This window comes from Alternaria arborescens (assembly GCF_004154835.1).
Source record: "Alternaria arborescens strain FERA 675 chromosome Unknown contig_2, whole genome shotgun sequence".
Taxonomy (NCBI): Eukaryota; Fungi; Ascomycota; class Dothideomycetes; order Pleosporales; family Pleosporaceae; genus Alternaria; species Alternaria arborescens.
The window spans coordinates 1,263,704-1,277,756 of NW_021167857.1; the positions used below are offsets into that span (position 1 = coordinate 1,263,704).

The 14,053-nt window shown below is 52.8% G+C and overlaps 5 protein-coding genes across 5 annotated transcripts; 2 read left to right on the top strand and 3 right to left on the bottom strand.

Annotated features, from left to right (window-relative positions):
- Nucleotides 1-388: 388 nt before the first annotated feature.
- AA0111_g1270 (hypothetical protein) lies at nucleotides 389-2,120 on the bottom strand (the record flags this gene model as incomplete). The annotated part of the gene is made up of 3 exons (XM_028646712.1): nucleotides 389-1,582; nucleotides 1,637-1,953; nucleotides 2,006-2,120. The coding sequence occupies 3 exons, from the start codon at nucleotides 2,118-2,120 to the stop codon at nucleotides 389-391; spliced, it is 1,626 nt and encodes a 541-aa protein (XP_028511540.1).
- A 461-nt stretch (nucleotides 2,121-2,581) lies between these two features.
- On the bottom strand, nucleotides 2,582-3,316 carry AA0111_g1271 (hypothetical protein; the record flags this gene model as incomplete). Its single annotated transcript, XM_028646723.1, has 1 exon — nucleotides 2,582-3,316. The coding sequence occupies one exon, from the start codon at nucleotides 3,314-3,316 to the stop codon at nucleotides 2,582-2,584; it is 735 nt and encodes a 244-aa protein (XP_028511541.1).
- Nucleotides 3,317-3,987: 671 nt separating this feature from the next.
- Nucleotides 3,988-6,729, top strand: AA0111_g1272 (hypothetical protein; the record flags this gene model as incomplete). The annotated part of the gene is made up of 2 exons (XM_028646734.1): nucleotides 3,988-4,758; nucleotides 4,807-6,729. 2 exons carry the CDS (start codon nucleotides 3,988-3,990, stop codon nucleotides 6,727-6,729), a joined length of 2,694 nt encoding a protein of 897 aa, XP_028511538.1.
- Nucleotides 6,730-10,753: 4,024 nt separating this feature from the next.
- Nucleotides 10,754-12,522, bottom strand: AA0111_g1273 (hypothetical protein; the record flags this gene model as incomplete). The annotated part of the gene is made up of 2 exons (XM_028646745.1): nucleotides 10,754-12,390; nucleotides 12,444-12,522. 2 exons carry the CDS (start codon nucleotides 12,520-12,522, stop codon nucleotides 10,754-10,756), a joined length of 1,716 nt encoding a protein of 571 aa, XP_028511539.1.
- Nucleotides 12,523-12,786: 264 nt separating this feature from the next.
- On the top strand, nucleotides 12,787-13,697 carry AA0111_g1274 (putative proteasome subunit alpha type-3; the record flags this gene model as incomplete). The annotated part of the gene is made up of 4 exons (XM_028646756.1): nucleotides 12,787-12,810; nucleotides 12,859-13,043; nucleotides 13,094-13,512; nucleotides 13,564-13,697. 4 exons carry the CDS (start codon nucleotides 12,787-12,789, stop codon nucleotides 13,695-13,697), a joined length of 762 nt encoding a protein of 253 aa, XP_028511544.1.
- Nucleotides 13,698-14,053: the final 356 nt, after the last annotated feature.

The following is a 14,053-nucleotide window of genomic DNA, read 5'->3' on the forward strand; positions in this document are numbered from 1 at the left end:
GCAGATGATGTTTCTCAGCAACGGCTCGATGTCAGGCGCAGCTACGTGAGTTGTGCAAGTCACGACGGAACAGAACTCGATGACGGGCACGGAAGATATTAGACAACTAAGCGGAGGGAACTGTGATGTCTTGGTTTATGAGTCAGGCTTCCGAACAGGGGGGAAGCGTCTTGGGTACTAGCATATGCGGCGTTTGGGAGCATTTCCACGTACAGGGCATGGGTGTTTATTGTTGTTTCAATTCAGCGGTCTATAAACATCACTATGTACACTATGTACATTACGCTTTATTCCATACTCGCTTTCGGATCATCTTCAGCAAGACGTGCATTAAAGTACATAAGACGCAACGATCGCCAAGCCAGAAGGCATCCATTATGCACAGCTCTTACTCCCAGACGTTCGAAAAGAGGTCATCGCTGCCGCCTCCAAATCCTCCTGCAGGCTTACTTTGAGTAGTCGTGGTGTGTGTAGTAGTGGTTGTCTGCGTCGTGGTAGTGGGCGCAGCACTGCTCCAGCCCCCAAAGTCATCGTCTTGTGTGACCTGTGGTGCACCCCAGCCAGGAGTGGTGGGCTGAGCATGCGATGTGGTAGTTGTTGCTGCCGGTTGGCTAGGGGCAGAAGAACCCCAGACATCATTGCTACCCCAGGCGTCCATGTTAGAAAATCCTGAGTAGTTTACAGCTGCGGGCGCAGGAGCAGCCTTGGGAGCGGGCGCCGGTGCAGGCGAAGAGAGGTTGAAGGCCGAGCTTGCGGGAGGTGATGCTAGTGGTGGGGAGGTGACCCTCGGTGCAGGGGCCGGTGCAGATGGCATGGATAGGTCAAGCAAATCGTTCATGCCGCTTGCTGCGGGGGCTGCAGGCTTAGATGGAGCGGGCGCAGAGAAAGCACTGAAATCAGACAAGCCACCTGAAGGGCTCATGGTACGACTGTGCGACTGGTTCTGCGGAGCAGGCTTGGAATCAAAAAAGTTGCCCCCACCACCGAACATGTTTGATGAAGATGTAGAGGGCGGTGACTTTGCGCTTGAAAAGCTATCGAGACCAGAGAACGGCGAGGGCTTGGGTGCCGGAGCGGCGTTGAAGGACAGGCTGCTGAATGCATCGTTCATGCCACCAAAGGCCGATTGTGATGGCGATGCCGGTCCCTGAGGAGACGCCAATCCACCGAAAGAGTCTTGACGTGCATGCTGCTGTGGTTGGGGCGGCGCTGCGGGCTTCGAGGCATATAGCGACAAAATCGACTGCTTGAGGTCCGGTCTTGATGGTGCCGCAGCAGCTGGCCCCGTGCTGGACGGACGAGAGGGTGCTGCAGACGATGATCCACCAAGAAAGTCTAATCCTAACAATGAATCCCCTGCTTTGTTCTGTTTCGGTGGTGCTGGCTCTGCCTTCGGAGGCGCTCTCGCTGCGACTGGTGGTCCGGTGCTCGGTCGCTGAGGAACAGGATCGTCGCCAAATAGGTCGATGGCTGGCTGAGGCTGTGCCTGTCTTTGCGGGGGAGGAGGCTGGCTGGAGCTCTGGGCTAGGCGTTGTGATGCTGAGCGTTCTATTTGGACCTTCTCCTGAACCTTCTTCAACGGCTACGTCTGTTGTTAGCTCTTGTCCTGATATAATCACCGCCTTGTTTAACTCACCACATCGTCGTCGTCTGCTTCTAGAGTAGACGGATCCGGCATGGGTCCGTCCATGACCCAGCGCTTCGACTCGTACTTTGTGCGGATAAAGTTCTCAATCTTTGCCTCCGACGGCACATGGCCAGGCGCCAGTTTTGACTCCCAGTATTTGTTCGCTCGCGCATTTCCCCATTTCAGCACGCTTTGGAGTTGCTCGTCGGTCCAGGTATCAAGATCGACTGACTTGACTTTACTGATATGTGTTCCCATACCACGGTGAATTCCCGAACATCGGATGCAGATGAAGACGCCCAAGTTCCAGCTGGCCCATCGTGGGTCTGCAGCGACCATTAGCGAAGGCGCATAATATTGAAGGCCCAGAAAACATACGCTTGTTCCTCTTGCAGTCTGAGCAAGTCTTGTTGCCCTCAAGCTTCACCAAGTTCTTGAGCGTCGCACGATTTTGTTCTGCCCGATCAGCGGCAGGGTTGGGCCGTCGCGACATTGTGGGGTAGACGGTCGTATGCGGAGACTGTGTTCGGAGTGCGTAAGCGTAGTCGTATTTCAACGCGTGTGTCTGGAAGAGGAGAGCAGTATATCGCGAGGGCACGTGTCAATCGAGGGTGGAATTGGGCGAGTGGGGTTAGGTCGTTTCGTTCGTGCCTGCCCAACCGTTTGATGTTTCTCACCCATGACGCTGGGCTTGGCATTCGGTACCGCCATCTCACATGCCAGGGGCTTGCTTTTCTGTGGAATGGTGTGTGTCTTGGATTATCATGTATGAAAAGCAGAATAGTTCATCGCTTCTATGTAAAGTCGTATTCGACCGACAAGGACAACCCTGCTAGGGCTGAATGCTTGATGCTTGGGAACTCCTGACCCCGGGTATCACAATGGTGGTATGCTACAGTATGTTACATGCGTCGACCGCCAGAAAGCTTGCTGTATGCAATGCAGTTATAGGACTCAAGCGGGACGAAATCTCCAGTCGTCCCAGTCCTCGTCGTCGTCAGACTCGCTCTCTCCGTCTTCTTCAGCGGAAGGAGCTGGTTTGACACCATCCTCCTCTACCTTCATTATCCCACCAGAGGTGGAGCGAAGGGCCTCTCTCTGTTCGCGTAGCCGCTTGACTCTCTCTTCGAGACCTTCCATTTCCTCGAATTCATCTTCCAGTGCCCGCGCAGCATCTTCCTTCTCGCCCTCCATCTCCTCGTCCCGTTTCGCCCGTTGTGCACTCTGATCCTCACGCGCTTGTGCGGCGATCTCTGCGGCTGTCATGGGCGCAGCTTCAATGACAGCGCCCGAGTAGGCTATTTTGGTGGGCGGAGGTGACGCGGGTTTTGCAGCGTTCATCTCGTTCAAGAAGGCATCGAGCTCCGCTTGAGCTGTAGCATCGAGTGGCGGCTCAGCAGGCTTTGGTGGTTCTGATGGCTTGGTGTCTTGTATTGGCGCGCTCTCCTGGGCTGTGGCTTCCGGCGCGACCTCTTCATCATCTTTCGCAGCCCCAGCGTCGAAGAAACCCGCTGGCACACCGGCCTCCTCCTCTGTTCGCGTGCGTTTCCTCTCCTCGACCGTGTCATCCGCAGCTTTGCGCTTTTTGGACGTGGGTGCAGTCGCAGGAGCTGCCGATTGCTTTTGGGGCTTTTGCGCCTGTTGCCGTGCTGCGCGCTGTTGTCGCAAAAGAGCTCGTGCATCAGCCATGTTGATTCGGATGATATTCGGTCTGAAGATAAGTCTGTATGTGTCGCCGCGAACGCGTGTACAGTTTAATTCCACCGTTGTTCTTGTTGAGATTCTGGCGCTTCTCCAATAGCTCCGAGCATCCAGCCCAGCCGGCAGCCGCGCAAAGGGTCCACAGCTCGCTAGTGGCAAGGATTACGGCAGCCAAGACATCGGCAAAACGATGTGTCAAAGCTCCACCTCCTCACTGACACCACTCAGTCCGACACCACACGACACATTGCGACTCGGTATCGCAGTCCTCTCACCTCCCACTGCTATTTCCACAGTGCGCTCACGATCAAGCGCATGCATTGAGCTTCCATCACTTCAAGTTGTCGTCTCTCTCGCGCCCTCACATCGCGTGGCACCGGCTCCCGCACTCGGCAGGTACGCGCAAGAGGCAGTTGCGACTCATAATCGGCAGTCGCACGACGCATCGCGCCTTCTGTCTGTACAATTAGGCAGGAACGCCCGTTCGCACTCGTTTACTAGTTAGAGGCCGGTTCATACGGCGTGTCCGTGGACCCGCAGTGCGACGCGCAAGGCAGGATTGGGGCTTTCGTAGAGACTTTTTGAATCTTGTTTCGCACATAGCATAAGCTGCACTCGTGGTATCGTCTATATTGAGCCCATCACCCGTGTCCTACACCATGGCCGGTAAGCAGACACCATCTACGCGCCTCCGTTCCATGAAGCCACCAAGTCGCGCCCCTCATGGCACCAGCACCACCACGCGCGCGCCCATCCCCAAACCTAACGCTGATGCTGATACTGCCACTACAGACGAAATTCGGCGTTCTGGCCGCGCCAACAAGGGCCACCACACCAAGAATCAAGATGCGCTCGACGAGCCCTCCCCCGCTCCCAAGGCCAAGGCAGCAGCACCAGCACCGCCAGCCTCGGAGACAAAGAAAGGACAGGCGCATACCAAGAAGGGACAAGCAAAGACACAACAACAGCGGGCACAATCGACGCAGTCCGCTGAAAACGATGACGATGAGGAGGAGGAAGACGCCATCATCCGGTGTGTATGCGGTGACCAGCGCGACATCCGTGGACGCCAGATGATCTGCTGCGACAAATGCGAGGCCTGGCAACACAACAAGTGCTTGGGCCTACCCGAAGGCGACTTCTGGGAAGGCAAGAACTACTACTGCGAGCAGTGCAAGCCCGAAGATCATGTCGAGCTTCTTGCTGCCATGGCGCGCGGAGAGAGACCATGGGCGCGCAAGAAGGGCTCCAAGCCGAAGCCCCGCCCCAGCGACGTCAAGCAGGAAGCCGTTTCGGAGAAGGCGAGCACACCGCAGGCCTCGGTGACCCCCTCGCAAACCGTTCCAGCTCCTGTCGAGACTCCCACGTCTCCGCCTGCTCCGGTAGCTGAACCCACACCAGAAGCTTCCAATGGACATACAGAGCCCAAGGTATGTTGCCACCATCCAACTGGACGTTCAAAAACTTACATACTTCAGCAGGAAAACAAGAGTCAGCCACAATCGCCTGTCGGCGAGAAGCGTCGTCACGAGCCTGCCGCCGAAAAGGCCAATGCCAGCAAGAAGCGTAGAAAGTCCAGTCACCACGAGAGCAAGCCTGCTTCTCAATCAACTCCAGTTGGTGACATTGATGCGCTGCCGCAAAACCAGAAGGCTGTCGCAGAGAAACTTCGTGATACCCTGGCACCATTGATTAGCACCGCCTCCGACTCCAGGGGATACCGCATACCTGATGGCCAGACAGCCAAGTCTCTCGCCACCAAGCTCACTCTTCAAATGAGCCACGCTGCTTTTGAGCTCTACGGTGAGCCCACGGGTTCATCTTCGCCATACTTTATCAAAATGCGGGCCATTATGTTCAATGTCAAGAAGAACACGGTCCTTGTAGATCGCCTCCTATCTGGAAGTCTGAAGGCCGATGACCTCGTGAGCATGGAGGCGGAAGAGATGGCGAGCGAAGACAAGCAACGCGAGTACGCCGCCATGCGCGAAGCGGCTGAGAAGCAGATGATCTTAACCGAGGAGACTGGACCACGACTACGCAAGACACACAAGGGCGAAGAGCTTGTTGGCGAAGACACCTTCGAGAATGACCATGACGACTTCAAGCAGCCCAGTCTTCGCGAGCGCGAGAGCATCACCGAGGACACAGCTATGCAGTCACCTATCGGAACACGCCCACCAGAGAGTCCTGCAGGCGCACGACCATCTACTGGGAATGACGCTTCGCAGGCCGAGCATGCACGACGGGCATCGGCCAACTTTGACATCAACTCTGTCTTCGACAAAGTCAGATCGCCGCAGCATGATCAGCAGACATTCCTTCAGCGTCGCCAGAGTTCGATGCATATGCAAGACAAGCCTCAAGCCGCCGTGGATGACGCGGACGTTGATCGTTTGCTCAAAGATGAGGACAACGATGTAGAAATGTCAGGTTATTCCTCGGACCCGACAGTATGCTGGCAAGGATCTATCAACATGCAGTCAATGGAACCCTTTGACGCTGTTGCTAGATTCGTCGCTGGTGGAGATTTTGGTCAGATTGTGCCTTGGGAGAAGCTGCTGACCAACATTGTGGCGATTCAAGGACGCATCGAAAGCACCAAGGGTAACGATTACATTCAAAACATCGGACACACCGAAAGCCATGAGGTTTCGATCCTTGCTATCAGTCCCGTCACCACGGACGGGCGCACGATCATGGACCATCTGTACGAATACTTCCACTCGCGTGGCAGATGGGGTGTAGTACCTGTTGAAGGCAACGACATACTGCGCGACCTCTATGTCATTCCTATCGAAGAGGGTGGCAGCAACCTGCCGCCCTTCATCGACATGCTTGAATACTGCACGATCGAGACGCCCCGCAAGGAGCACATGTTGATACTCGCCATGGTTGCTAAGCTGCCTGAGGTCAAACCTCAGCTTCCTCCTACCCAACATTTTGAGCGATACCCAGAACAGGATATCGCAGCCGGTCAAGCTCCTCAGCCCGTTCTCAACAACGGTCCATCTCCATTCACCAACCCTCATGCTCCGCAAATGTCGCCTGTCAGTGCTGCCTATCCACAGGGCCAGTACGGTAACCCATTCGCCGCGCCGCCTGCAAATATGGTCCCTATTCAACAACCGACGCCGCCAATCAACGCACCGCCACACCATCAGATACCCAAGGCACTTGAGATTCTTGGTCCGTACATTGATTCACCTGTCATCGTTACCATTCTTGGCTCCAGCCTGTCTCAGAACTCGGCGGTCTCGGAACTACAGATGCTCAACCTCAGGCACATTGTCGAAACTGTGCCTGAAGCGCGCGACAACATAACGGTGCTTACAAACCATTTGCGCTCAAAGAACGAGTCAAATGGGCAACAACAGGCACAGCCATCTGGACCCCCTTAGAAAGTGGCTGCAGAGATGCTGGTCATGTTGAGGCTTTTCAACATTGACCTCGGATGAATGGGACGCGGAGGACTTCAGATGCGGTGTTTCGCGGCGCTTGGATAATACACGTTTTTCTGAAGTAAGGCTGGGGCTTGGGTGTTGGCGGCGAGCGGTCGGGGCGGCGCTCTGTTTTTCTTGTATTAGATACCCACATGTGGTGTAAACTGTGTTTGTGCGATGAGAGCGGAGCGGTTTTTACCCTTCGTTACCTCATTGCTTGCTTACTTGTACGCTCATTGCTTCTTATGTTCACAAATATCACACGTTGTTCTTTACTCAATTTCACATGCAACGTACATCAACCAACCGTGGCAATGCATGCGCAATATCAGGCGTCCAGCTCCCGCATTATCGTCCTTCAATCTCATCCTCTTGTAAGCCGTGCGATAAGCGAGATTGACAGTTCACTGCAATCTATACTTTTTCTTCCGTGTTCTTTTTCTTACTAAATGCAGTAATCGTAGGCCCCCCTCCTTCGTCTACCCTTGTCTTCGCATCCTCGTATCTCGCTCTCTTATGATGACACATGAAAACTTCTTCTCCCCCGCTACGAGTCTGTCTGCAGTCAGACCTTTTCCTTAATCTGGTGACATGCGTGCATCCATGTCAACTGTGTAGCTCTGCGGACGCATCCATAATCTTCACTTCCCTCGTGAACTATTTGGCGCGGGATTTTGAGTGCCTTAGCTCTGGACGGCGGTATGGATGGTATACCCGTTAATGTGGTGAAAGGACGGAAGCAATCGACATGTCTTTTCTGGCTTACTCTATACGGTATATTGAGTCTGTTGAGTCGCGTTGAAAAAGAAGGCGGCATATGTGGTGTAACAGCCAAAGCTGTCGGGTTCTTGTGCAATATGTACTTGTTGCACAAACCCCCATGTGAAGAGTGAATGCTATTGAGGAACGAGAATCGACACCTTTCACTCGATTTACTGTATACGGTATATTGAGCATCTCGATACGAGGGGTGGAAGGAGCGTTGCGGAGGAACGCGCAAGTCCTGTACGACTGTTGCGTCCAATTCGATACTGGAAGGCGATATCTCCGGAGGCAGACAGCACCTAGAATCAACACTTTGCCCGGAAGTTTCTTAACTGGGTAAATTTGGCGGGGTTGGTTTGATGACTGCAGATGTTGTACTCTGATGCAGGCTACAGTACATGCAGTACGCGGTCTATGGTTACACAGCATTGGGTGACAAGCAATCGATTGTCAATGTAGAAGTTACTAGATATGGTGTCTTCCGTCTGCAGCTCGCTGAACTGGGGGTAGAGTCCTTGCCATGATCGATGGTCAATGAGAACTTGCTTGATACAGTATTCTCTCCTTGTGACCAATTTCTACAGATATTGGGGGAACTTGTCTAACGTGGTACCCCCTCTGATCGACTTCAAAGCCAGCTCCCTTCCACGACTCAATTCGACGCGGCGTCGGGGCACCGGGTCGTTACCATGAGCTGCGATCAATGGCCTTCGAAAGGTTGCCTGATGCGGTATCTAGCCATGTCTAAGAGTTTCGATTGGCCTTACGCAGACAGAAAATTGGGATCGGGATTTTGCTAAACCGTGTAGTATCTACTTAGTGGATTTAGTAATTACTAAAAATCGGCCATCATCGATGGTTTTCGGCAAATTTCCCGACGCGGTAGCTAGGAAAGTGGGGCGACCAATCAAAAGACTCTGTGCGGTCCGCGCTCCACTGAACACACATGGGCACTCTTTGTGTATCGCACCCGAAACGCCGGCACCACTTCACATGCCATCACACTTCATGTACAGCTACCGTACAAGCAAACGAAAGTTGGGCGGTATTTTCTGTGTTTCCTACATCATGCAGTCTCTGCTGACGACACGCATCTTGAATTCGCCACTCAACCTTTGGCATTTCCAGGCATGCCTTCCTACCTGATATCCAGGCATGACGATATGTGGAATATAAGCGCAGGGAGTATTCCAAATGAGAGATCAACATCGCCAAGATAACACCAGCGATAGATTGAGAATGAGAACGAGAATGAGAATACGAGCGCAGTCATCAACGCACGTCGCAACAAGTACTACATCCGGCAGTGGAATTACATGTCCGTAACCCGACAACAACGCGAGACCGAGCACTACTATCCACACATTTCACAGCAAATACTACATGTAGTAAGAGGAGATGATGAGATCCCAAGTTCTGTACGAGATAACAAATGCGCACACCGATTAGGTGCGGAGCTTGCCGCGTGCGGCAGTGAACGCGAATCCGAGTAGGGCACGGTGCTACCCATCCTACACACGCTATGGTGGTCGAGACACAGCTAGCACTTACTTATCAGCAAAGAGCACAACTATTTGAGGTAGGGGATGCGAATGCGAGTGCAGTTATCGATGGATTTTGAAATAATTACTGCTCGCGACGTTTGTGTTTTGTAAGGCGAAGCTAGTGTCGTTGTACATGGAGCCAAGATGGTTACTTATTTCCCGAAACATGGATCTCCTAGATGGTAATACGAACGCGACTGCAGTGATCGATGGACGATGGATTGTTTACTGCTTACGGCACGCTTAGAGTGAAGATTAAGGTAAAGGTAGGTCTGCCCAGCAATATTGCTTATTTGTCATTGACAGCGCATCCCGAGAAACTGAATACGAATGCGCACGCAGTGATCGATGGATCTCCACAATCAATACTGTACACGGTAATTATATGGCGAGTCTAGAGGTAGAAGGATCAATAATCATCAAGCTAAGATGTTTACTTATTCGTAATAGACATGGTATCCCAAATAGATGAATACGAACGCGGGTACTGTCATCAACGGAAAACGAACAACTTACCATACATGGCCATATGAGACCGCTGGAGATGAGGCTTGATATTCAGCAGCAGGGTCAACCCTATTACAGCCGCTGTATGTGCGGATAGATCCGCTAAGCCTTGTTCCAATGTGCGGTGTGGACGTGGCGTGAAGCGAAAGCGAGTGCTACGACCACGAAAGAGAAAGAGAACCAGAACGAGAAAGAGAGTGCAGTGACCTTCAAGCAACAAAACCATCCATATTTGGTCGAAGGAACGAAGGACGCAGATGCGAGTTCTGAATTAAATGACGGATGCTAATAGCTACTTTTGACCATAGAAAGATCTATCGCATGAGTGTTTTCAAAAATAAATATTTCTCTCCTGCTACCACGTTCATAGGAAGACCACAGCTGTATAAAGCGACCAAGGACCATGTGAGAAGAAACTGCTGCATTCGAATCATCGTTATCTGGTCATCCGGTATTCTGTAACAGCGTTTTGTCTAAATTCTGGACGTTTACCAGAACAATACAATCCCCAATACAACCCGGGCTCAGGAAAGATATTTAGAACAAGAGGTGAAACACCTTATGCCCATTTTCCTATTTCTGCCTAGGATGGGCGTTCATTGTCCTCTATTCAGCACCGCCGCGCTCACACCCAGGCCAGAAAGCATTTAGTGGAGAATACTTTCTTGTTTTTCTTTTCGAGCGGTATCTATGACGGAACCAATTTGCAGGGAACGGTGAAGAACTGCAAGGATTTCGTCGCATCGATACTGGATCTCAAGTAGTAGACACGACTAAACCAGGGAAATCACCCCTGTTGGTCATGTCCCATCTACATCAATCACACTTGTGAAAGAAGGACAAGGGGTAGGAAGGTTTTATTTATTAGCATATGTCTCTGACGAGTCGTATGCTGGCCTGGGGTGATGCGAAGAGTAAAGGGGAGATGAAGAGAGCCTATAGATGGCGGAGAGGTCTTTATAGAGTTCGTGGGGAGCAGATTGTGGTTGAGAGTGTGGAGATACTGGTAAGCGGAGGTATGATAACGAGGTGCTCAACGCGTACCAGTGGTACTGTAAGTACAGACCCAAAATACTAGAATCACGGGTATTGCAAATCACTACGTCAAACTTCAGTAGTATTACGTCGAGCTGGACTTCAACATACGTATTGATTGCATGGGTATACTACTCCTTCAAATGACCTTTCAGACCCTCTTTGCCAACATTCATCGCTCTCTCAATTTCTGCTTCTTCCTCACGTAACCTGCCCTTTCCGTAAGCTAGATCGCGCTCTTGCTTTCTCTTCTCCTCGCGCACACGTCTCTCGCGGTCCGCGAGTGCCTTCTCCCTTCGTTCGCGCTCAGCCCACTTCTTCGCACGCTCGGCCTCTTCTTCAGCGGAGTAGACAACACCCTCAGGCGCAGGTGGCAGAGTGGAGATGTATGTGTTGATAAGACCATCTCGTGTTGATGGCGGGAGAGAGATATAAACGAGGTCGCTGAGCACGGCAGAGGGCAGGGTATCAATGGTCGTGGAACGATTGAGCAGAGCGAGAGGCTGGGCTCGTAGAAGCGCCGAAAGATCAGATTTTAGATCGGATGACCGCATGGCTAACCGCTTGATGTGGTCGCGATACAGCTTCTCCTTGTCTTTGTCCGGAAGTTTGGTGTCCTTCATCTCAGGCTCTTTCTTGTATTTTCGGCGGAACTCGGGCCAGTAAAGCTTCGGTGTTGCGTGCTTGTCGAGGAAGGCCAAGTACGGTATCCGCGGATCGCGTTTCGCCTGTCGAGCCTTCTCTTCCTTCAGGAACTGAGCTTTGTCGCGCGACCACTCGTTAAAACATTCTTTTCGCGCCGCCATGTTTGGTAAAGCCTTGTACCGCTCATCGTCAAATAACACACCGTCTTCCAAAATCTTATCCCAGGGCGCGAACGGGCTGACCTTGGTGTCGTCCAGCAGCTCCTTGAAAAGCGCCTTGCAGTCTTCTTCAGATAATGCGGGTTCATCATCGTCGTACTGTTCGTCGTAACCTTGGTCCATTTCCATCTCCTCCATTTGTGCCAGTTGCCATGCAAGATCGTCATCTTCCTCAGGCGGTTGGCCTCCAGATGGCTCTTCGGTGCGCTGCCGCTTTTGCGCGTGGCCTGACGCTTCGCCCTCATCGTCTGTAACTTCCACTTCTTCATACTCCTCGTCATTTTCCATGCCCTCCTCACCGTCCACTTCCACAATCTCCACCTCCTCTTCCGCTTCCGCCAGCTCGGCCTCGATCTCGGCCATGGCGTTATCCTCTTCCACATCACTTGGCTCACCCCGTTCCCTGCGCTCCTTCTTCTCTCGCTCCTTCCGGTCGAACTCGATGACGGCTGTCATGACGTTGGGCGGGAACTTCCAGAAACTTTCGTTCGTGTCCTTGTTCCACACAAACCGCCGTCCAAACTTTGTCTTCACCAGTACCCAGGGCGCGCAGTTCGGGATGTCTTGGCGATGCTTTGGCCTGTCGTCCCGTTCTCTTCTTCGGTCGTTGAAGTTGTTATGCCCGCCGCGCATTCCTCCCCGATGCCCACCTCGTGATTGTTGATGCGTGCCGCCATGCTTTGGGAATTGTTTCGGCGCACTCGCAAAGATGAAGTCGTTGATTGAGGGTTGAGGCTGAAAGGCGGTTTGCGCTGGTTGGCTGTCGTGGCCGAGATTGTAACTTTGCGGCGCGTTGTAGGAAGCAGGCGCAGCAGGCGGCATGGGGTTGTGGTATTGTGGGATTTCTGCAACTGGTCGCGTATATGTTGACTTTCCCGTCTCGGCATTGTAGTAGTATGAGTGACCTGTGGAATGTTAGTGGGAGCATATGACGCAAGTCGGAGCTGTCCATAGCTACCTGAGGGCGCCTTGTGCTCGGTCCAGCCTGCAGGGAGTGCTGGCGCCGGCGCAGGCGGTCGCACTGGTATGTCAGACATGATGATGTCAAGCTTCAGTCGGAGATTGAAGCCGTACAACCTTTGCAAGAAGAGTTGGTGATGGGCAAAGTTGGTGTTGCAGCGCGCGATCCAAAAACTGGTCGGCGCCAAGCAACCTGAATCGCCGACGCGCTGCGTATGAGCTTGTGCCTGGAGCTTCCATCAACACCAGCCCCCGCCCCGACTCCCCCGCCAATCTCCCATTCTCTCTTGCAGCTGTCTACACCGCCAGTATAACCCAGACGACCAGAGTAGACCGCAATCATGTCACGGAGATACGATTCCAGGGTACGAAATACAACAAACACAGCCAATACCCCAGCTAATAGTGCTTAGACGACCATCTTCTCCCCAGAGGGTCGCCTATACCAAGTCGAATACGCCCTCGAAGCCATCTCGCACGCCGGAACAGCACTGGGTATCTTGGCACAGGATGGCATCGTTCTCGCTGCAGAGAGAAAGGTTACCAGCAAGTTGCTCGAGCAAGACACATCGGCCGAGAAACTGTACATCTTGAACGAGTGGGTTGGACTTGACACATGTCCCGAACGAAATGGCTGACGCCTTGCAGTAACATGATCTGCGCCGTAGCAGGAATGACCGCTGATGCCAACATTCTCATCAACTACGCCCGTCAAGCCGCCCAAAAGTACCTCCTCACCTACAACGAAGACATTCCCTGCGAGCAGCTCGTCCGCCGTTTATGCGATCTCAAGCAAGGTTACACGCAGCATGGAGGTCTCCGACCGTTCGGTGTATCCTTCATCTACGCAGGATGGGACCCACAGCGACAGTTCCAGCTGTACCAGAGTAACCCCAGTGGCAACTATGGTGGCTGGAAGGCAACCAGTGTCGGCGCGAACAACGCTTCTGCACAGAGTTTGCTGAAGCAGGACTACAAGGAGGAATGCGATTTGAAAGAGGCTTGCGGACTTGCAGTCAAGGTGCTCAGCAAGACCATGGACTCAACTAAGCTGAGCAGCGAGAAGAGTATGTCCACGACTTCGTACAACAAACTAGGCCAGTGCTAACCACTCGTAGTCGAGTTCGCGACCGTAGGAAAGACCAAGTCAGGCAAGATCTACCATCACTTGTGGAGTGCAGACGAGATCGATGCTCTGCTCAAGGAGCACGGCCTTGCCAAGGCTGAGGATACAGAGATGTCCGAGACATGAGATACACGACCAATGCACGATATGAACAGGCGCAACGGAAACGTCTCTGCATGATACACGAGGCTTGTAGTATACCATATCAGGTGAGAGCTATGTGACATCTCGTAGCTAATTTCACCCTGTCACGACCTGCTTTTGTGTAGACTTCCGAATCTCGCTCTTGTTTCCTTCTGCCACGTGCCAATCATCCAAAGTCATCATGGCAGCTGCCTGTAACAGGACCTGTTGCTGCCTCGATTCTAGCCTAACCCCAACGCCTTCCCTGCGTGCGACGTCCAATCGAATACCTCGACGATTCTACTAACCTTCCTACTCACCTCCTTCAGCCCCGTCTCAGTCATATTGTGTCACCGCCA